The sequence below is a fragment of the Strongylocentrotus purpuratus genome, unplaced genomic scaffold (genome assembly GCF_000002235.5).
Source record: "Strongylocentrotus purpuratus isolate Spur 01 unplaced genomic scaffold, Spur_5.0 spur5_scaffold_4, whole genome shotgun sequence".
Taxonomy (NCBI): Eukaryota; Metazoa; Echinodermata; class Echinoidea; order Camarodonta; family Strongylocentrotidae; genus Strongylocentrotus; species Strongylocentrotus purpuratus.
Window position 1 is genome coordinate 28811843 of NW_022145610.1, and position 23183 is coordinate 28835025.

The following is a 23183-nucleotide window of genomic DNA, read 5'->3' on the forward strand; positions in this document are numbered from 1 at the left end:
ACAATGTAGAATAAAGAAAGACGAGGAGACCTTGGTTGAAGCACAACTTCTTAAAGGTAATACAAAGTTTTGGGAAATTTTCAAAATCGGGTGGATAGTAATTCTTTACAATTTTGATATATTTGGATGCCCCAGTGAATGTATTATAACCACTAAAAATTTTAGCCCCTAAAACGCTTTTGCTTTCGAGAAAAATTGAATATTAAAATTTACCGGTGCTCCCGGTAAATTTTGATGAATTTCAAATCGCGCCTATGGCTGTACAATGGTAGCTGCGACCATGAAAATCTCGGAATATGTAGTTGTGATACATAACTTCTAAACGGGAATAGCTAGTCGATCGATTTTAGTCAAGAAACATTGTTTTATAGCTTAATTAATATCTTGACCTTGAGAGGGAGCTATACAACTTAAAGAGTGTATTATTTACAATTTCATAACTTAAGACTTGATTTCAACCGCGACAACGATCACTGAATATTGTAGGATCGCATTTGCTTCCAATATTTTCATTTGAACCAAATTCATGACCCCATACCAAAACTTTGTATTACCTTTAAGTTAAGGCCCCCTCATATACTGTGACAAAGATAACTGATTCATGAATACAACAACAAATATGGAATATATAGAATTATTTACAAAATACTCTCAGAAAACAACTACCCAACGATGCATCGACCACAGCACGGATGACCACACATGTATACTCGAATATGCGCACATCCCCATCACACCGGTTGAGCTAACAAACTCACCGGCCCGAATTCTCAAAGGAGGTTTGTCGACAAACCTAGGTATATGTACGTCATATGACGCGTTTTGACGCTTTTTTTACAAACCTTGTTTGTAAAAACACGTCGAAACGCGGAATATGACGCACGAAAACCCAGGTTTGTCGACAAACCACCGTGTGTGTTAAAATATATGCCATATGAGCACGAACAACCCACCCATGGGAGGGCGACCTAATATGGACAAACCAAAGCTGACACCAACTCGAGACATCAATGAGCTAATGCTCTCTGAGTGCAGAGGTTAAGTAGGAATATATGGTATATGTACAGATGGGAAAGAAGAAGAAAAAAAGCTGTGGAATGATTTGCCCATAAATATCAGAGAAGAAAAAACAAGATCATCATTTCGTCAAAATCTCAGAATTAAACTCCTAAGCAGAGATGAATCATTAGGATAAAAAAATATGATATTAAGACAAAATAAATGTTAATATGACTTTGCATACAGTTTTATAAACTCGAAAAAACTAATCCCGACTAGCACTCATGCTAACTTTTCGTTCTCCTTTAACAAAATTTTAAGTTTTTAAGTTTAAAAATATCCTTTATTTGAATCACTTATACGTTATTGGAACTCTGTGAATTTCAATTCCAGCCACAATAGGCCGATGTGATAACACTATTTCCCTATTAATTTGATTATTTTACCATCCATTGAAAAGCTTGAACAAGATTCATTTTTTCTATTAGAGTTAATATGCATGCACATATGATCTCATATCCTCGGTTGGTAACCAATCGAATAATCACGGTGATTTTACAAGATTTGGGATTTTGAGACGATCACTAACTACCGATCTTTAGATTTCCCAATCATATTTCAACCTTTTTTTTTAGTCGAAGTTGTAGTAGTTATTAAACAATATCATAACAATATCATCAGTTTATTCTATCATGATTGTCCCGACTACATTTCCTACCATGAATATTACATTTCATTTGCATTATCATAGTTTTAAATGTATTACTATCTCATTAGTCACTTCATTTACTCTTTATACCGGCTCCTCCTCAGTCTCCCTCCTTTATCACCCTTATTTCTCTCTCCCCCTCCCTACGTTTCTCACTCGATTTTGCCCATTCTTTTTAAAATTTAAATATGGCAGGAAATGATATCCCGCTGAGAATACTGATAAAAACACACAGATATGATAATGATGATGATTCACAGCATTTGTATGGCGCCATTTATCTGTTTAAAAAACATTCAAAGGCGCGAGCTTCTTCAATAAAGTTATATAGCATAATTTAAATGTCTGAAGGAAGTTTGGACGTAATTTCAAGTACACTCATTGAATATGTTTCGATTGAATAGGCCTCGTCCCTCTATCTGCTATTCTTTCTGACGGAGACATTCTCAACGCGATGAATAAATTGAAGCAGCTCGGGATCACTGGTACGTACGAAATACCTTACCCTGATGAAATTCGCTCAGATGAGGATCAGTTGCAGTTGCTTGACCTCCTACGTGGATGCCTTCACAAAGGTGACAGAGCAAGGTATGAGAAACAGATGAGCTCATTGGTCGCAGATATGACGAAGAAACTCGAGTCTAAGCAACAGCATGTAGACACTTTGACGGAAACCGTACGGGAGAAAGAGCGAAATGAGACGACTCTCAGACAGCAATTTGAAGAGCTAAAGAAAGGAAGAGAGGAAGACAGAGCAAAATCTGAGAAAGAGAAGCGCTCATTGGCAGCAGATATGACGAAGAAACTTGATTCTAAGCAACAGTATGTAGACACTTTGACGGAAACCGTACGGGAGAAAGAGCGAAATGAGAGGACTCTCAGACAGCAATTTGAAGAGCTAAAGAAAGTAGGAGAAGAAAAGAGAGCAAGAGCTGAAAAGGAGAAGCGCTCATTGGCAGCAGATGTGACGAAGAAACTTGAGTCTAAGCAACAACGCGTAGACACTTTGACGGAAACCGTAGGAGAGAAAGAACGAAATGAGACGACTCTAAGACAGCAAGTTGAAGAGCTAAAGAAAGGAAGAGAGGAAGACAGGGCAAAATCTGAGAAAGAGATGAGTGCATTAGCAGCAGATATGACGAAGAAACTTGATTCTAAGCAACAGTATGTAGATACTTTGACACAAACCGTACGGGAGAAAGAGCGAAATGAGACGACTCTAAGACAGCAAGCTGAGGAACTAAAACAAGGAAGAGAGCAAGAGAGAGCAAAAGCTGAAAAAGACAGAGGAAGATCTGAGGAAGCGAAGCGCTCATTGGCAGAAGAAATGACGAAGAAACTCGATTCTAAGCAACAACGCGTAGACACTTTGACAGAAGCCGTAGGGGTAAAAGAGCGAAATGAGACGACTCTAAGACAGCAAGTTGAAGAGCTAAAGAAGGAGCATGCCTACAAGGAACAGCTTTTGGAGCAACTTGAGCGTGAGATCTGGAAGCTGAGAACCAAAATTCAACTAGAAAGTGAGATACGATCAGCAGAGCAGAAGAAGAAAGCAGAGACACATCAATGGAGTTTCATTCCTTGGGTGACTTCTGGAAAACAAGCTCAGGGTGGTAAGACTTTATTTTCATTCTCCCTTTCAACTCCTTTTCTATTATACATAATACTATATATAACTTATATTCCATTTTTGTCACTTTTTAAAATATTTATAATGTGAAGCTTATCAAGTCCAATATGGTCTATATAGCTCCCTATACCCTATTCTGCTTCTTTAAAATACTTAGAATATCGAGTTTATCACAGTCCATAATGATCCTTAACATAAATGTATATGTTTCTTGTTTATTTTTGTTGTCATTATGTCAGAAATAACGCAATTTGATTAAATTATCCAAGAAAACTGGAGCTATGCAATGCTTGTTCATTATAGACACTTTAGAAGTATAAAAAACATAGAAATGTAGTGAACGATAAAGATCATTCAAAATATTTATCTTATTGTTTTTTCTCACCCAAACTGACTTCATTCCTTCATGAAAGGCACATCATCATTTGAGGATAATTCAACCGGAGGACTGGGAAGGAGTGATACATTACAAGCAGGGTGAGATGAAATATATTTACTCTTAACATGACAATGGACGCATTATTTATCTTATTGTGACAACACTGTTATGGAATGTACTTTTGTGTGTTAAATGAGTGGTGCTAAAATGTCAATAACAATTATACAAGTACGGCAGCGCTTACGTTCTATGGATGCAAAATCATGTTTATAAATGTTATGACCATCTACATGTGATTATGTAGAACCAAAAGTGAGTAAAAGATTAACAAAAAAATATGAGAATTTGGCTGCATTAAAGTCTATGGTAATTAGAGTTAAAAGTGAAATCCTTTTATGAATATAAAATAAGTAATTTGAGCATGTTCTCATCACAGGAAGAACGCATTTTCCCGCTATTTTTTCTTCACCGAAGTAAAGATTTCAATTACTTTTGAAGTTGATACGTCATACCTACGTTCTATGACCGCCCCATGTTTGTCTTTTTTGTTACCATGTACCATTCTAGAGAGGAGCCCCCAGATGATGAGTTTGCAGGTATATTACAGCAGATAGCTGACGATCTTTACGATGAAGCCAAGATCGACAGCCTTGCTGGTCAGCTGGGAATCCTACAAGGTGATATACAGAGAGCGCTCATGACCAATATGAGGTTCAACCGTATTACCAGTGATGGAACTCGCCATATACTGAAACAATGGAGAAGAGGTGTGTCCAGGGAAGATGAGCGGATTGAGCTAACGAAGGCACTGCACGCTGCCAAGTTGGTCAACCTTGCAGACCTGTATCTCAGCGAAGGTAAAGTTTATTTTCATTAATAACGATTGTAGTTTCGTAATAAGGACCCCATTCAACGCTTCAGCAACATACTGTTATAGTTGGTGTACAATACGGCCCATGTGTTTAGATACCAAGGTGACGTAATGCAGAAAAAAATAGCTGTGCACACAAAAAAATCCAAACAGATGCTGACTAGTAACATCAAGTTCTCTTCTACTACTATAACAATACAAGAAATTTGAAATTCAATGCGATAAGTTCTACACAATTATGATAATTCCGATTCGATGTCAATTGAGATGAAAAAAACACAATTATTTATTTTCTTTCTTGCTGCCGGTCAGGTGTAGCAGAAGAACAGATCGATTCGGAATGTGCCAACGAAGACGACAATGATCAGCAACTCTCTAATACAGATGACACCTCTCTAGAACAGGACCGGACCAAAAGAACCACTGATATCCAGGTACTTCAGGGAGCTACAGCAATTAGTAACCACACTCCTCGAGATGGGCATACAGGAGACATGGCGACCAAAACTCAGGAGGACTTGACAGATGGAAGTAGGAGTCAACATCTTGACCAATCGCCGGAGCGCAGTACAGAGGACTTGGATGAATCTGAAGTGACTTCTGAAGAAGTGTCCTCAGAAGAAGTTCATCCTGGAGATGATATGAACAACGTTAGTAGCATTCAACCTTCTGAACAATCGCCAAGCCATGAAATACAAGTCCTACCTGAAGACATGTCTGAGATTACCCCTCTGGTATCTTATGGTGGGAAACCCAACGAGGAATCCACCACCTTGGATAAAAGCCATGTAGGCGGAATCATAAGTAACGAAGAAGATCGGATTTCTCAACTCGTTCTTACTGATACATCCCCAGAGAAAATATTGCTAATTTTCCTCGTAAAGATAGTAATGGATGCTTCCCAGAAAGCATTCAGTTTATAAGGAATCACCAGATAATCTTCATCATGTCAGATTTACTTACATTAGTTTAGCTTACGATGTTTTAGGTCCACTCCGGGACCCTTCATCAGGATGACTGGTCTTTAGCACCAAATAATTGTTGACCCATGAACACGGTGACGTGGTCGAGGAACGTCATCATGGTCGGCCTGATGAAGCGTCTGTGGACGGAAGACGTCGCAAGCGAAAAGAAGTAAATCCAGTTGACATTTTTGTTTATACACTATCTACTGCTGGGATGGTTGAAAATAGTAATAGACATACAACTTCATAATCATTCGCTGACCCATATTGTATACAAACACCGCATATGTAATTTCAACAAAGTGACTTTATAAAATATACAAGAATGGCATGCAGAGCGTGATGTTTTTTAATGTAGATTTGAGTTTTCTTTTTGGCAAGATAAAGAAGATATCTGGATATAGAAATTCAATTAAAAAATTCGAGTAGTTATTACAAGAGTCACTTCTTATAACCGGAGCAATTCAATTTTGTGTGTATCTACCGCCACTTTGAAATAGATAAAGTAAATACGAATACGTGAAAGAATAACGAACTCAATTAATAAAGAATGAATATGAAATAACGAATAACTTAAATAAAGAGTATAAACATTGATTGTATAAGACACAGCACTCTTTAGAGAAGTATATCTATCACAGTTTCTTTACGGTTTTGTTTGTCTCTGTTTTTAAATATTTTTCCACGTACGTATTATGTAGACGTACTGAACGAATATGCATTAAAAAAAGGCGTGTTAGTTGTTATTCGGGCCATGTCCAATATGTCCAACCTTGTCTACGCATATTTAACCGGTTTCTGTACAGGTATTCGGTCTCATATAATCTTGGTCTTTGACGCGCCTGGTATACTTGTCATTTATCTGATGTCTGTTAGAAATATTATCGATTTGTTTTACATTTTTTGTGGCCATATACACAATTTATTGTCCGCTAAGTATAGCAGTAAATAACGTTATTCTAAATTATGTAGTCGATGACATTTAAACTACGTGAACTGCATTGTATGGAACGGAATACATGTACGGTATATGCTAATCGATGTTATACAATAACGATGTGGGAGATTAGACGGAGACACAAAGGGAATAGACGACCTATCTACGCGAAGACAGCGCGAAAAGCAAATCACAAAGAAAAGAAAATGTATATTTAAATTCTTCAAATTGGAAATATGACAAGATATAATAATAATGAACGTTACTTCTATTGCGCATATCACTAACGCAAAGAAAGTCTCTATGCGCTTAGGAAAGAAGGAAATAGAGATAGGGCATAATAAAAATGAACATGTATGCCTGATATATGAAAACTAAAGAATTTGGACCAAACTGCCAAGCCATGTGTGCTTGCGCATGTGTGTGTGTATATTATGTGCGTGAGCGTGTGCTTTGCAGCAAGACTGCGTCACGAATGTGTCAATTTCCTCTCATGTTGGTGATGCCGTAATACTAAGGTATACAACAGTGTTTATATAAAACACAATCAGTTGTCGATTTTTTTTTACAGACAGTTGCTTGACCAGATCTCAAAAATATCTGTAACTGCTTTTAATGTTCTAAATGAATGTAAAACTAACCACCCCAAAAAATGAAAATTAAGGAGAGAGAAACAAAATATTATATGTTGAATTTATTTTAAGAACATCACTTATGAATCCTTTGATATTGTGGTGGAAGCATAACCCTGACATTATGACATTGTATTGCTCTATATTATTTGCTACCTGTTTTCCTACGATACATTTGTTGTTGAAGCTAATAATGTTCTTTATAATGCCTGTGATTATAATTGTGATTTTATCCATATCATATTTTCATATGTCATATATTAAATTTTATGTCGTTTTCCATAATACCGTTATTGATATTCCGACCTTATAGATATTCCAACTGATCTACATGTATTAGTGCTCAGTTCCTAAAAATGATATTTTCAAAATATTTAGGTTAAACAAAAAATTACACGGATTATAAAAGAAGACATAGATGTAGGCCAATACGGTAGAACATATAACCAGATGGCTTATTACTATAATATTAACAGAAACTCATTTGGCTGTACATAGATGTGGTCACACATAGGGAATGCAAATATTAACTAAGAAAGGAACTTCCGCAACTTCTTGATATGTTAATACAAATACTGAATAGATGAACATTTATTACTTTGCGATTGTTACATCAATCGTTAGTACTCTGTATATACAGAAATGATCTTAGCATGGAACGTAATTAAACATTAATCGCGTGTACAGTATGCAGGCGTGTCTGCGTCCAAAATTTCATACGGGCTTATTTGGCATACCAAACCAAGCAAATCTTTGATTTCTGTGTATCCTCAAATTGCAAATGTATGTTTTGCTGTATAGCTCTTAGGAAATGCTAGTCGCTCATATAAATTATATTTAATATTTTAAGACATACGCAATTTTCATCATGTATATTACAATGTACATTTAAGTACATGATACTCTGAAAATGTTGTAAGAAATAAAGTGACATGACTTTTAGTTATAATGTAAGCTAGTACATTTCATTGTCTTCCTCCATATATCACTAATACCCTTTTCACATCTACCAAATATTGCTTAACCCCGGGAAATAGGTGGGGCTAAGGGGGCTCTTAGCCCCACCAATTCCTTCCTTAGCCCCACCAATTACCCGGGGTAATTTTAGCCGGCTTTCTGTTCACATTACGTTTTGCCAAAGTGGGCTAACCCCACAAATAGTACGGGACTATCTGGCCCTGCAAAATAGCAGGGTTAGCCGGGCAATTGCGGGGTTAGCCGGGCAATTGTGGTGCTAAGCTGCGTAGTGTGAATCCGAACCGGGCTAAGGAGAAGCGGGGCTAAGCAACAGCCAATCACAGACAGCGTGGTCGTGTGGTCGTGAATTTGCATTTATCGCGCGCTATGCATGCAGTTCACGTTACGCATGCATGCTCTCTGTATTGACGTTTAGTCTTTTACGAGGCAGAGGTCATTATGAAAAAATCTTTATTATAAAATTGATTTTAAAAAATAGTGAAAGAACATGTAGCTCATAATTTTTATTGCATTTATCATTATCAGTCATATTTACGTAGGTAAATTTATCAAGTGAATTGGATGAAAAATGGGTAATTGATTTGTATCGGTAAAATAATAAAGGGAAAACGCGGGTTTTTCCCCTTCATTTAGTCGAAAGGCGCATGCGCGGTAGCAAAAGCATTAATATTCATGAGCTATCGAATAGTCCGGGGCTAAGGCGAACGTAGTGTGAATCGCGTGAAATTTCTTAACCCCGGCTAAGCACATAGTCCGGGGTTAAGAAAATAGATGTGAACAGCAAAAAAAATAGTATGGGGTTAAGGATAGTATGGGGTTAAGGATAGTCCGGGGTTAAGAAAAATAGATGTGAAAAGGGTATAATATGTTTATCTCTACCAGATCGTTCATCAGCTTAATATAATTTCACTTGCAAGAAAATCATAGAGTTTGCAATAAAAGGCTTAATGAATCATTGGAAAATACGTCTGGCCTTGATATCTCTCTCATGCGTAAAGTGTTTTCGAAAGTTAATCAAGGTGCGGGGAGGGTTTAATTATTATACAGTCATTATTAAACCCATTGTTATCAACGGGTACAGGCATGGACTTATATGGTATCAGGCATGTATTAAACACCGGAGGGACGGGACATAGATTTTACCTTCGCCTTGAACATTGGTTAGTGGCAGATTATGCAGGTTTAAAGAAGGGTTTAACATAATTACAATATTATGTAACAGAGAGGAACATTTGCCAAAGATTTGTTTTTGTGTATTGGAGAGAGAAGCGTTTAAAAAGAGGGAGGGGAGCTGGAGAGAGAAATATAGATACATAGAGTGAAATAGAGATACATAGAGAGAAAGAGAGAGACTAATGAAGATATAACTAAAGAGGGGGAACTGGAGAGAGATAGAGAGAGAGAGAGAGAGAGAGAGAGAGAGTACGGATAAGAAACGGGAGAAAGCGGGAGAGGGGAAGGGGCGGATGGGAGCATGCACACGTTACAACTTGCATTATTCAAATCAAGGTATTATGAAGAGTTAAATGGTTAGAAGGGCAAAAACATAACGATCAACTTCAAAACTCTAATGTGAAGTTGACAGAATTATGAATTGCTTGTTCACTTCTATTGTTTTTTTTACTTAAAACATGAACAAAGTGCCTTTCTAAACTGTTCTACAACATTTAGGAAATGCACAAAGCACGAAAAAACAAAGTTAAACGACACTTGCTCATAAAATATACTGGGTGTTAATATCTTGCCCTAAGTGAATTTTCAGTTCAACCCTGGAGCCCAAATTATACTCCACGTTCACTCTTACCCTAAACCTAATCTATAACCCAATACCAACCCTATCCCTACCGCTATAATTATTTTAACAAAATAAAGCCAATTTCATTCTTTTTTGCTGGAGTAAATGTTGAATCACCGCAAATTCGACTTGAAGGCAAGCAAAATGTTATTATCAAATCGCTGACATGTCTGAAGCATCCTAGAAATTCGAAAATGCAATTCACGATTCGACATGGCGAGATTCGGAGATAAAAGGCCGGGTTTCACAGCGATGCTAAAAGCTGTATCTTGAAGTTCTAGTTTTAAAAAATTCAAGACGAAGATAGCAGCAGGCAACAAACAAGCTGTGTACATTTTAAATGGTTTGACGACTTATGAATGTAGTTATATTTTATGCCAATCGAGTGCAAATATTTACTTGACGCGATATTAAAAGACGATCATAAAGTTCAATGATTATGTGCCCTTAAATCGGTGTTTACTCTCTTCAGAGTTTAAAAGTTCGACTTGCATTGAAGCAATACAAGATGCACATACTCCATTCTTGCACAACCTTTGCAAATGCTTTACGAAGTTTGTAATGGCTCATTAGACAATACATTGATTTTTGCAAATTTTTTTTCTCGCGCCTCTGCCTAATTATTCGAGATAACAGCATATGTCCATGCACATTGATCTTGTTGGTTGTATTTTTTGGCGTTCCGTCAAATTTTACCATTTACGCCTGCATGGTCTGGTTCTTAAATACACAGTTGCTCATAAAGTTTATATTATTGTTTTACCTCAATTTATGGAAATATTTGACAATGATTTATTCCTAATAGATCTAGATAATAGTATACATTCTCAGATTTTATTGAATGATAATTTGCCAGTGTTTGTAGTTTGCGTGACTGCTAATGCATGTGTATGCTACTATGCTAATATCAACTAGGGGACCTACGTCATTAAGTCATAAATGACAGTAATGAGGATTAATGCCCCAACAAAAGGGCACTAATATAGCACATCGATACGGTTTTGATCCTGGGGCCTCACAGTTACGAGGCCATTGCTTTGTCACTGAACCATGACTGTACGCAACGGGGGCTAGGGTAGGGGGCAGTTCCCACAAATAAAAAAAAAGAAGAAAATGCAATAAATTATCAATAATTCATTGAATTTACCCCCGGTCCCCAACATAAAAATATTCTGTGTGCCTATGCCTTGAGCCATAATGCATGGCCGTACAGAGGATTTTTTTATGTTGGGGACCAGGGTGAAATGCAATGAATTATTGATAATTTATCAACGATTTCGTACGTTCAGCTTAATCTTGCCAGCTATTATAATATTTTATCTCTGTAATTAATAGTCCCTACACTTGCTGCAAGACGCCGAAGATGGCGTTATCAACGAAATAGTACGCCCAGCTTAATCTGGCCGATTCTTATAATTTATCTCTATAATATTCCCGCCATCATCTAACTCGTACGCCCACACACCTCATGTACTCGACCCTTATTACCCGAGATTGAAATTGAGTAAATGTCAATAATCTGTTCCAAAGTCCTTGCTGGTAAAGCATACTTACACATTAGCTGACGTGCCAATTATGAGCTGTATTGAAGTTTCACTTTACTTGCTTATATTATTACGTATTAAGTTGATTAGTCACATTACGGTCCATGTCGCATACAGTGAACAACTAAATTATTCATACCCCTGGTAAATTTGATGTTTCTAGGTGTGTTTTTTTTGTCACTCAAGAATGAAAGGTTAACTGGTTAAGTTAGGGCCCTTTTTAAAGTAAGTATTGAAACAAATGTGGTAAGGGTACGAATTTGTTTATCGTTACTGTACAAGTCATGTGGACATACAATAAAAACTACATCATTTTCGGGGAAATCCAACCTCACCATCAAGATTTTCATAAAAGAAAACTTGTCAACATAATATTCTTCTAAAATGCCATAAAAAGAATGAAAACATTCCATTTTCCAGAAACCAACCTTCTTTTTAAAGGACAAAGGGTTTTTACAGTGAATTATATGTGTTGAAAATTCAAAGGGATTAAAACCCAACAAACAATAGCTGGTAGCGATCGTAATCAAATTAAGAAATTCTTGATAATATGCCTATTTGTTGTGACTTAGCCGATAAATCAATCTCTCTCAAAATGTTTCAGTTTCCTTGCTAGCCATGGCATAGTCATAGTCTCCTATGGCAATCGTCAATTGGGGTTAACTTGAAGAACAAGCAATACCAACGTATATCGGCCTAGCTGCGTCGAAGTTGAATAATCAATAAGTTTGAGCAGCTAATGAAAATATATATATAGTAATAATTATGTATGCATCTAGAATAAGGGACATCATACAAAGAGGCTGGTAAACAGATGTATTCGTTAAAAGAGAGCGGTAGGTGAAATAGAGGGATATAGTGAGAGAGACGGGGTAGGGGTGGGGGTGGTGGCTCGTTGTGGTTCAGGAAAGATATGTCTAGGTCATGTGAGAATGTGCCGGAAACTCTGAAATAGCACCGACATACTACGAAAAATACAAAAGGTATATATCGATACCTGAAGGCGAAACTAATCAACAATTGTGTAATACATACATTATACAGACCCCCCCCCCCTCTACCCCTACCTCCCTGGCTCCCCCCTTCTCTCCCTGTCCTCCCTCTCTCTCTCTCTCTCTTTCTCTCTCTCTCTCTCTCTCTCTCTCCCTCTCTTTCCTTTACCCCACCCCCTCTCTCTCTCTCTTCTCTCTCTCTCTCTCACTCTCTCTCTTTCTCTCTCTTACGTACGCACAAGAGCTTGCTCTTACTGGATGCTCGAGATACGATTTTACCTAGGGAAGATAAGAGCAAGTCGTTATTCTATCATGTCAGAACAAACAAACACTTCATAATAGACCTCCTGGACTCAATATTGATAACAAATTAAAAACAAGCATTACTTTTAAATTAAAAAAATAATCATGCACAACCAAAGTAACTACGCTACCTGAATTGCACCAATTATATTTCTTGAATTCTCTCTGCGTCAAGACTCATATCTGCTTTACGCTAAGAAGTTATTTTAGTTTGTTTATGTTATCTATTGTAATACGGAACCAACATGCATGTGATCCTTATTCGCAGCACCTCATTCAACCCATACCTGAGTGTTTGGAGCCAGAAGGGCGTTAAGTCTGTGTTAAAACAGAATGATATAACACCATTCTGGCTTCAAACAGACGTAGTGATGCTGTTTCAAGAGTCACAGTATGGGCCACGTAACCACTGTTACATGACTGACATATACATATAATTTAAATATGCCATCTAGCGTTCATGAAGTAGCTCATCATGCTTGTATTTGCAATGGTGTTAAATGAGGAGATGATATTGATAATACTAGCAGTGGTAGTAATAATAACAATAGTAATATCAAACAAGAGTAATATTAATGATGATAATACCTATAGCCTGATCTTGTATAGCACTTATGCATGTCAGACGTGACCCTATTGGCGCTCCAAAATTATTACCCCTACTCCAGTACGGCTGCCATTTTGGTGCTCAAGTTTGTCAAAGAATGAATTCATTTCAGGTAATCATTAACTTCACCTGGGTCGATTTTGACAAATTAATGTAGAATAATATACTACCAACGGACATAAGTGCCGTGAAAATTTGATAAACAGTCCTGTGACGTATCCACTAGACCACGACACCTCCATGCGCAAGAATAGATTACACGCTGTAATATGTACACCATCTCCACTCCTACAAAAGGCTCATAGAGAAGACATGAGACGAGATATATGAAAGTGGCTTTCATCGTCATCATCATTCCAATTCAAATTCAAAGTTTATTGAACACTCTTCATAAAAACATTTAAAACATAAAATACAGAATTGAGTAAAAAAAAAAAAAAAAAAGTGATAACAAATACAATGGCAATTTATAAGAGCATTTTGGATAGGCAGAAAGGAGGGATTCATTATATAAAAGCCTACCCCTAAAGACACACATACAGGAAAACGAGAACAAAAGAACAGAACAAAAAACAAAGAACATACTAAAACTTACTATCATGCACGATCAGAGTAAAACATTTAAAATACAAAAAAAATCATCATCATCATCATCATCACCATCACCATCATCATCATCACCATCATCATCATCATCATCACCATCATCCTCATCATCATCATCGTCATCATCATCATCATCATGCACCTCCGATTCCTCTCCCACCCGAGAGTCTGGTGGGTAGGGACTCACAATGAAACCGTTTGATTCACCTGTCATTATAATTATTAGCATGTCTGATCAAGTCCCTTAAAAGTGCACAAAATTAAACAATTGACGCAACAGTAAATTGTAGCAATAATCGAAAGTGTATACAGTAGAAATTGCACCCCTTTTCAATTTGAAAACGTTTCAATTCGCGAAGGTAAGTGGGTTTTCAGTATGCGGAAGCTAGTTTTTGTATCAATATCGTAAGATCATGCTAGAAAATATTATGAATCGAGGAACAATACAATCAGTTTAATTCAGTTTACCCATTTCATTCTCCATGAAAGCACGTTGAAATCAGGTAAACATTATGTTCATCCAAACCGTGCAATAATGAAGACAAATCCCAAGCCATTGGTAACGTAAACATAATGTTAATCTAATTCATTAGTGACACTAAAGGTGTTAGCCTTGCTATTGCGATATCTCAAGAACCGCAAGAGATGGGCTGCTCGTTTTCATCGTGATATGTCACGTATAATTCCATCCATTTCCTAAATTGAATTTAAGGCGGAGGCATATACATTGTAGGAGACGCAGTCGTATTTGTCTTGTTGTATTATTGTTTCTGTACTTATTTGTTATAAACAAATAAATACATAAAAACGTTGCTTCTAAAGCGCTTACCACCGAAGTCTCTAAGTGATATAGCAAACAAAATAGACTGATAAACAATTACATGATTGTATATATTTATGTTTTTTTTAATATGTATTAAATGAAAAACCGCGATTCGGTCTTTAGCCCCGATAAATGTTATTAATAAACTTTTTCAATTAGAATTTAATATTTATTAATGAAATCAGATATATTTTGTAGCCTATCACGTTGAAAATAATATGTTTGAGTGGTTGTCACACTGATGCGTTAACACATTGAACAATCGATGTGGGGAGGGGGCTTGGGAAAGGGCAGCTCGGTGATCACGAGTCAATTCAATGCACATACATGCAACTGTAATAGGAAATAAAACGAAAGGATGCATCCGTTTAAAAGGCCACCAGAACGAATCGTAAATTCATACAAAATATTAGATTATAAGATTTATAGGGTGTTTAATGCACATGTAGCAAAATTTTCGGCAACACTGAACATACAAAGTGCATGGCCTGTTGACCCTATCCTTACTAAAAAAAGACGACTCGCTCCGATCAATACAAACACAATTGCATTACTAATTAAACTGTTTCATAAATTAATTACTAGTTGATGTCCTTTGGAACCAGTTATCACTGGAGTTTATAAAAGCAACGTCTTGAACAGTAAACATTTGCCTTGCGAGAATATACTAATTCAGTTAACTGCATTAGGTTGTACTTATTCATACGTAGGCAGGTAGTACGTCATTCAAAATGGCTTCTTCAAACGCGGATTTGAAGACGTTGGTTACATTACGACAAGAAATCTTGTCATACAAACCAGGCAAGGCTGTATCTTGTGATGATGAACGAGTGGTGTTTCCCACTGGCGTACTGGTGGGGGGGGGGGGGGCTTGAGGGGGCGCCAGCCCCCCCCCCCAAATGAATTTCATCCATGACTTATTTTCAAAATTCCATACAAGTGATTTATAAATGTTCGTAATATCACATGATTTTCAATACAAAATTAATGCGCGTTTCTCCATTTTTGTTGCAAACTGACACATTCCCAAATAGCCCCAGGAAGAGCATATGTTTTTTTTATAGTCAATAATGGGCCACTAACAGTAAACTAGTAGAAACTTCCTTTCCAGAGGCTACTGCGGATTTGCGAACGAACGTTCGATACGTACATCATGTAACACTGCACTTGTACCGTTAAGGGGCGCAGCTAGACTTAAGTGGGGAAACCGAATTCAGACAAGGATTAAAAGTATGTCTTCTTTATCTAATAATTTAATAATACGGCAAAGGCTCCGCGCTTCGCGCGGGAGGGGGGGGGGGCAACTGAATTCAGACTAGGATTAGAAGTAGAGAACGGTACAACGAATCGTCTTCTTTATCTAATAATTTAATGCCAATGAAACGGCAAAGCTTTCGTGCTTCGCGCGGGAGGGGGGGGGGGTGGCAACTGAATTCAGAAAAGGACACGATACAACCAATCGTCTTCTTTCTCTAATTATTAATTTTAATGAAACGTAAAAGGGATGGGCGAAAATGAATTCAGACACGGATTAAGAGCAATAATTTAATGACGGTCAAAGCTTCCGCGTTTCATGCGGGAGTGGGGTAAACTGAATTCAGACAAGGACACGATACAACGAATTGTCTTCTTTCTCTAATAGTTTAATGAAAGGTGAAAGCTTCCGCGCTTCGCGCGGGATGGGCGAAAATGAGTCAGACAATGATTAAGAGTAATAATTTAATGAGACGTCAAAGCTTCCGCGCTTCGCGCGGGATGGGCGAAAATAATTTCAGACAAGGATTAGAGTGATAATTAAATGATACGTCGAAGCTTCTGCGCTTCGCGTGGGAGGGGGAAACTGAATTCAGACAAGGACACGATACAAAGAATCGTTTACTTTCTCTAGTAATTCAATGAAACGTGAAAGGGATGAGCGAAATTAATTCAGACAAGGATTAAGAGTAACAATTTAATAAAAGGTCAAAGCTTACGCGCTTCACGCGGGTGGGGGGAACTGAATTTACACAAGGACACGATACAACGAATCGTCTACTTATTTTAATGAAACGTGAAAGGGATGGGCGAAAATGAATTCAGACACGAATTGATTGAAACGTCAAAGCTTCCGCGCTTCGCGCGGGAGGGGGGGGGAACTGAATTCAGACAAGGACTAAAAGTCGAGAACGGTACAATGAATCGTCTTTTTTCTCTAATTATTAAATGAAACGTCATAGCTTCTGTGCTTCGCGCGGGAGGGGCGAAACAAGAATTAACGGATCGTCTTTTTTCTCTAATAATTTAATGAAGTGTGAAAAGAGAAAATAACTTAGTTCCTGGCCCGGGTTTATAGGGTTAAATTTGTAGACATTCGGAAATTTAGCATAAATATATTTGTCGGTAATTAATTGGTGGCTAGTTTTGTTGGTTAACGGTGGCTTCTACTCCCACCCCCCCCCCCCTCCCCCACTGAAAAAGGTCTGGCGACGCCCCTGATAACAACACAGTTTATACACTCAAGATAATTTTTGCAAGTACTACTGGTGAAGTACCGGACCACCGTCTTTGTGCATTATGCAGCAACGGAGCATATACAACGTCTCACGACGTGACATATCATTTTTCTCTACTTCTAACCAATCAGAAGGCCTCGTAATTTTTTACGGGAAGTTCCGGTGGACAATCATGCGCCAAATGTGGTTCTCAAATTGCAAAAGATCCCTTCTCTTGGAGGGGTAGGAGAAAGCAATTTTACGTCATATTACTCCAGGAAGTGTCTGAAAATGCGTCTAATGTGGTTCTAAAATTGCAAATGCTTCCTACTCTGGGAGGGGGTCAGAACCCCCTCCCACACCCACCCCCGCTTGGTCGTTCCGCTCCCTCGCCGCTGAAGCCTCGCTCTGTCGCTTCATCGTTTTACATATATTTTACCCCATGCCATGTCGTGCCCCCCCCCCCCGTAAGAAATTCCTGGAACCGCCACTGATGCCCATACCCCTTGAACTTCGGGGCTCCACCCCTTGACCTCCGCCGGGGCTTTGCCCCTAGACCCCACTTTGAAATTCGTTCAGCGGGGCCTGCATGTAAGAGTGGGGTGATGCGGATTTTTTGTTGTCAGCGCCCCCAAACATTTTTGCTCATTACGCCACTGGTGTTTCCTGATAAGCTTGTCGTTGATATTATTGAGCCGTACGGGATTGCGCCCCGCATAGTCCCTGCTCTGAGACACGCTCTTCATGGAGACGTAAAGCCGAGCAAGCATGCTGATAAACGACAAACATCTGAATATCTGACCGATTCTATATCTGTCTTCTTGTCGAATAGATTCAGTGGTTTGTATATTGAAAGAAAAATGAAAAGTTGATTTAGTTGATTTACATCTCGAAGATAAAAAATGTAATATGGTTCGTTTTTCTCTTCCTTATTCTATAATCATAAAGTCGGAGGTATGTTTTTAGAAAATGTCGAATCTTATGACCATATTCTGTCTTGTATTACTAAAGTAACGCAATGCTCTTTGTTCCTCATTAAACCAGCAATGTGTAGAAATTCAAAACACTCTACATAATTTCGTCCTTGTTTTCACGAAGTGACAGTAGTGAGGAAAATCGTAACGCAAAGTGAATGCAATTCTTTTTCACTACCGTCACTTCGTGAAAACAGCAACGATTTAATGCCGGATAAAACAAATAATTTATTTCAATTCCTATTTGGTTCTTCCATCATTGGCTTTCTGAACATGCGCTTATGACCAATTGCCTGAAATAAGGGAAATCAGACGCAACTGGCGTGTTTGTAAATTTGAAAAACTTTGTAAAAAATGGATGTTAGGTATAAAATTGCGAGACTATCCAAACTGTGCTTAAAATTACGTTCACTTTCGTAGATTACACTAATTAATGACAATCCTGAATACGTTATCTAACAATGTAATACATATACTCAGTCTTTTTGAATGCTAGGGCTAGCCTTTTAATTGTTTGTATATTGAATGTATACAGGACATACGCCTGAGTAACCCATGAACGATTGACATCACCCAACATCTATCATCTGAAAGGGGAATTATGTGAACACTTGCGTTCCTAATATCGCCGTATATCATTTTTTTAAAGAATGGAATAAAAACAAACGAATATGTGTAAGCCGTTAATCAATTTAACATGTCAGCTATATGAAACAATTATTAGTTTAGATGATGTGTATGTGTCCCTGTGACAATATACCTGACCTGCCTAGTGTAATTAGTTTGGAGACTACCAGGAGGTTATTGTGCATGAGCATAAAAGTGTGTTTGTAAATTGTGGAAACAGATTTTCGAACATTGTCAATCGTCAGATCACCACATTGGGATTATTAAAAAAGAACTGCGAATAATTATATAACTAAGCCTTTTCTCCCAAAAAAGCGTATGGGGATACAAATAAGGGGCCCGAACAATCATTTCTAAAATACGTTTTCAATATCATGAAGCTCAACAGTGTTGATATATAGATGCAAACATTTCATTAAAGAGAGTGATGTCTTGGGCTTTTCAAACATCCTCATTTTGTTGATGTCGTTATGGGTGTTTCTATTTCTGGTTTTGGAATCGTACCATTAATGACTACTGCAATTCTTACAACATTCTCACATGACATTATCCGTACATACCCTAGTAGTTTTGTGTGTTGCAAAAATATATTTTTTCCCTATTTTTTCCCTATTTTCTGGAAATGCAGACTATTTTTTCCCTATTTCCTTCAAGAAAATAGGAAAAAATAGGGCTATTTTTTTCCTATTTTCAAGTACAAACTATTTTTTCCCTATTTTTTTCACCTATATTTTTTTTCAGACTATTTTTTTCCTATTTCCTATAAGAAAACAGGAAAAAAATAGTCCTATTTTTTTCCTATTTTCAAGCACAAACTATTTTTTCCCCATTTTTTTCACCTTCAACTTTTGTGGACTATATCTTATTCCTATTTTTTTTAAAGAAAATAGGAAAAAAATAGTTCTATTTTTTCCTATTTTCGAGTACCAAACTATTTTTTCCCTATTTTTTCACCTTCATCTTTTTCAGACTATTTTTTTCCTATTTTCTCCAAAAAAATATGAAAAAAATAGGACTATTTTTTCCCTATTTTTTCAACTTAATCTTTTTCAGACTATTTTTTTCCTATTTTGTCCAAAAAAATATGAACAAAATAGGACTATTTTTTCTCTATTTTTTCAACTTAATCTTTTTCAGACTATTTTTTCCCTATTTTTTCACCTTTATCTTTTTCAGACTTCTTTTTACCTATTTGCGAGTACTATTTTCTTCCTATTTTTTGCACTTACATTTTTTATGACATGATACAAATTTGTAAACTATTTTTTGTCTATTTTCTAAACTTGCATATTTTCATTGTTTATGACTGGCATCCTATTAAAAAAGCCCGCTTCTCCTGCCATTATCTCTGTTGTTCATTTTGCGACTTGTTGGTGGTTTTTAGCTGTGGGGTCACATATTGAATAGTGATCGAGCATAAATAAACAATGTGTAAAAAGAAAATGTACGAAATTTCAATTTTGTTCCTTTATTAATATTCTTGATTTTATTTACAAAACTATAGTAGTGACTAGTGCACTCAAAGATAACCATACATAAACCATGTGTAAAAAGAAAATGTACACATAGAAATTTCAAAAAAATATTCTCCTTTATTAAAAGAAAAAAAAGCATTCGATCGAGATATTCCCGTTCTATGTGTGAGTAAAGTTTCAACGTAGAGGACAGTACGCAAGTAATTTGAAAATTGCCCGTTATTTTTTTTCCCCACTGGCACTGCTGTGCGCATCGGACTTTTGCTGATTTTCGTTCATTAAACGTCCCCAAATCACACCAAAATGTCTTCCAGCAATTATTCTAGCGATGAAATTTCATCAAGAGATAGTGACTCCTCATACTCCGATGCCTCCTTATCCCATTTTAGTGATTCTTCCCAAGAAAATGAGCCCGACAAATTTTCAAAACATTACTAGTCCCACTCGTAGAGAAACGAGTTTGTTGTCGAATGACAGACCATCGACGAGCGGAACTGGCCCCAGAAAACAGCTGAAAAGGTACGTTTATTTCTGAAACTTAATTATATTATGATATATATATTTTTATTGTGTCTGTTGTTGAATATAATGCTACTTCATAGACATAGTAGGCTTATAGAATGTTATTTTACGTATCAATATTCCCATGTAGTGCTGAGTGAAGTGTAGTGAATCCCCAAGTGCAGTGTAACAAGTTAGTGTCTGTTACTTCAGTGAATGAGTGAATGTAAACAAACGTGATTACAATAAATCCACGTAGAAATTTCATATTTTTTTAACCATTACTACGTCTGTCAATTATATTGCCTTGCATGATATAATGTTTTGATGTGGTTTAAGGCTAAATTGTATCTCAAATTATTTTTCTACGAATCAGAAAACACAACCTGCTAAAGGCAGCACCACGCAAGAAGAAGAGCAAGTCTTCGAAGTCCGAGAGTGTGTCTGCGAGGTATGTCCTTACTAAGTAGAAATCTAAATCTATTGTTGATAATTTGTTTGGGTATATTTATTTCATGTTTGTTAGTTAAGATCTGACATCAAAATATTAGAGTAGTTTACCTCATCATTATGCTAGAACAATAATTTGCAGGTGGCACAAGTTCTACCTAGATCTACATTATTTTTCTCTTTCCTTTTTATTTTTTTCTTCAAAAAATTGTTCCTTTACTATTTTTTATGTTTTATTTTATGTATGTTCACCCGATATATCTAAGAATAAAATCTAATTAATTGCCTACCTGAGTGGTTTACATTTCATGCACCTTGACAGCTCTTTGATGACTCCGTTGTTTCACCATCCGTTCGTCGTCAGCCTGGCATCTTTTTTGCTATCATACTTTTGTACACACATGTTCTGTGCCTTTGAATTTTTCATTATGAAATACATAAATACTTGTACTAAGTATTAATTGCATGTTCATAAATGTACCAATGCATGATTATTCTTACCCCTAACTCACATTTCATTTATATCTTTACAGATCCATTGAAACTAATCAAGCTACAATGTACATGTAACGTACAACCACCATTTGATTAGATGCCTGTGAACAGCAAGACCAACATCTGTATCCTTTGCATTAGTATTTGTTTCCATTTTATTATGTAATTCTTATGTCTAATCATTAAGATTCATAGGCAAGTACAACATGTATGTGTACACAATGAGTGCCTGCATATTGTGAAGATAAAGGACCATAAGACCATTACTTATGATACATGGTAATGATGGTATACTTTGTAAAATTATTTGAAAATAGTAGCATGTAAGTCTGTCATTTTCTTGTTTATATATATCTCAATGACATGACAATGATGACATGTCATTGATTTTGTAGTAAGTGTTTCTAGATTATGATGATTGTATTAAGATTTTGACAGTTCAATTGAGATTGAGAAAATTATGTAACATGTCAACTGTACTATAAAGCATGCATGCATTGTTGAAAAATCTGTTTTATGATTTATTTTGTTTTGTTATCTTTGTAAATAACGAGAAAAAAATATTATTTGTCATGATTTTCTTGAGGTTTGAAAATGTTATTACATTATTAAGAGCACTTTGTAATATTAAATTGTAATAAAAGAGACAAAAAAACAACACTCTCATGTCCAGAATACTGCTTTATTTGGTTACTAGTGAGGGAGAGAGCTTGTGATCGCCTGGCATATCCGCATCGGCTCAGTAATAGTCCTGAAACTCACCTGAATACTTTATTTGAACAAAAATAGAACGCTACATTCTAGGTGGATGATATTTTTTTTTAAGACGGAGGCATATAGGAGACGCATTCGCATTTGTCTTTTCTTTTTTTTAGAGTATAATCATAGCAAACCATGAACAACTCTATTACTACAACATGTACACTACTACAGTACTTAACCAAAGATTGTAAATATCAGTTTAGTTCTGTTATTTATTTGCTTATATGAACACACATACTATACTAAACTCATGTCATTGTGTTTACCTCTCGAAAATAAAGTACATGTATTTTATTTGACACATTCCCTTTTATTCTTTTTCTTTGTTACAGTCCACTGCCATTATAACGAGGTGCTCGGGACCAAGCCAATTTCCTTGTTAAAATGAAATCATGCTATACTCAAGTTACTGAACACATTGGTTTGTTTAAAATTGGGACTGATGAGAATTGCCTGATAATAAAATCTTGGTGTATCCATGTTTGTTATAATAGGAGTGGACTGTATAACATTTTCCATATACCCATTGACTATTTTAAATGTTCTACTGAATGGATTGGACTGAAAGGATGAAGTGAATTTGGCAAACTGAGTAGGTGCATCGATGCAGAGAAAAGAGCTGTAGGAGTAGGGTGACTATTCTACAGTGGAAACTTTT

The 23183-nt window shown here is 36.6% G+C and overlaps 1 protein-coding gene and 1 long non-coding RNA gene across 2 annotated transcripts; both read left to right on the plus strand.

Moving 5' to 3' along the window:
- Nucleotides 1-2162: 2162 nt before the first annotated feature.
- Nucleotides 2163-5511, plus strand: LOC105443516 (polyamine-modulated factor 1-binding protein 1-like). Its single transcript, XM_030997290.1, has 4 exons — nucleotides 2163-3321; nucleotides 3752-3815; nucleotides 4285-4574; nucleotides 4901-5511. Exons 1-4 carry the CDS (start codon nucleotides 2163-2165, stop codon nucleotides 5509-5511), a joined length of 2124 nt encoding a protein of 707 aa, XP_030853150.1.
- A 15510-nt stretch (nucleotides 5512-21021) lies between these two features.
- On the plus strand, nucleotides 21022-22072 carry LOC115929371. The gene is made up of 2 exons (XR_004066450.1): nucleotides 21022-21269; nucleotides 21802-22072. It is a non-coding gene; the product is annotated as an uncharacterized LOC115929371 (long non-coding RNA).
- The last annotated feature ends 1111 nt before the right edge of the window (nucleotides 22073-23183 follow it).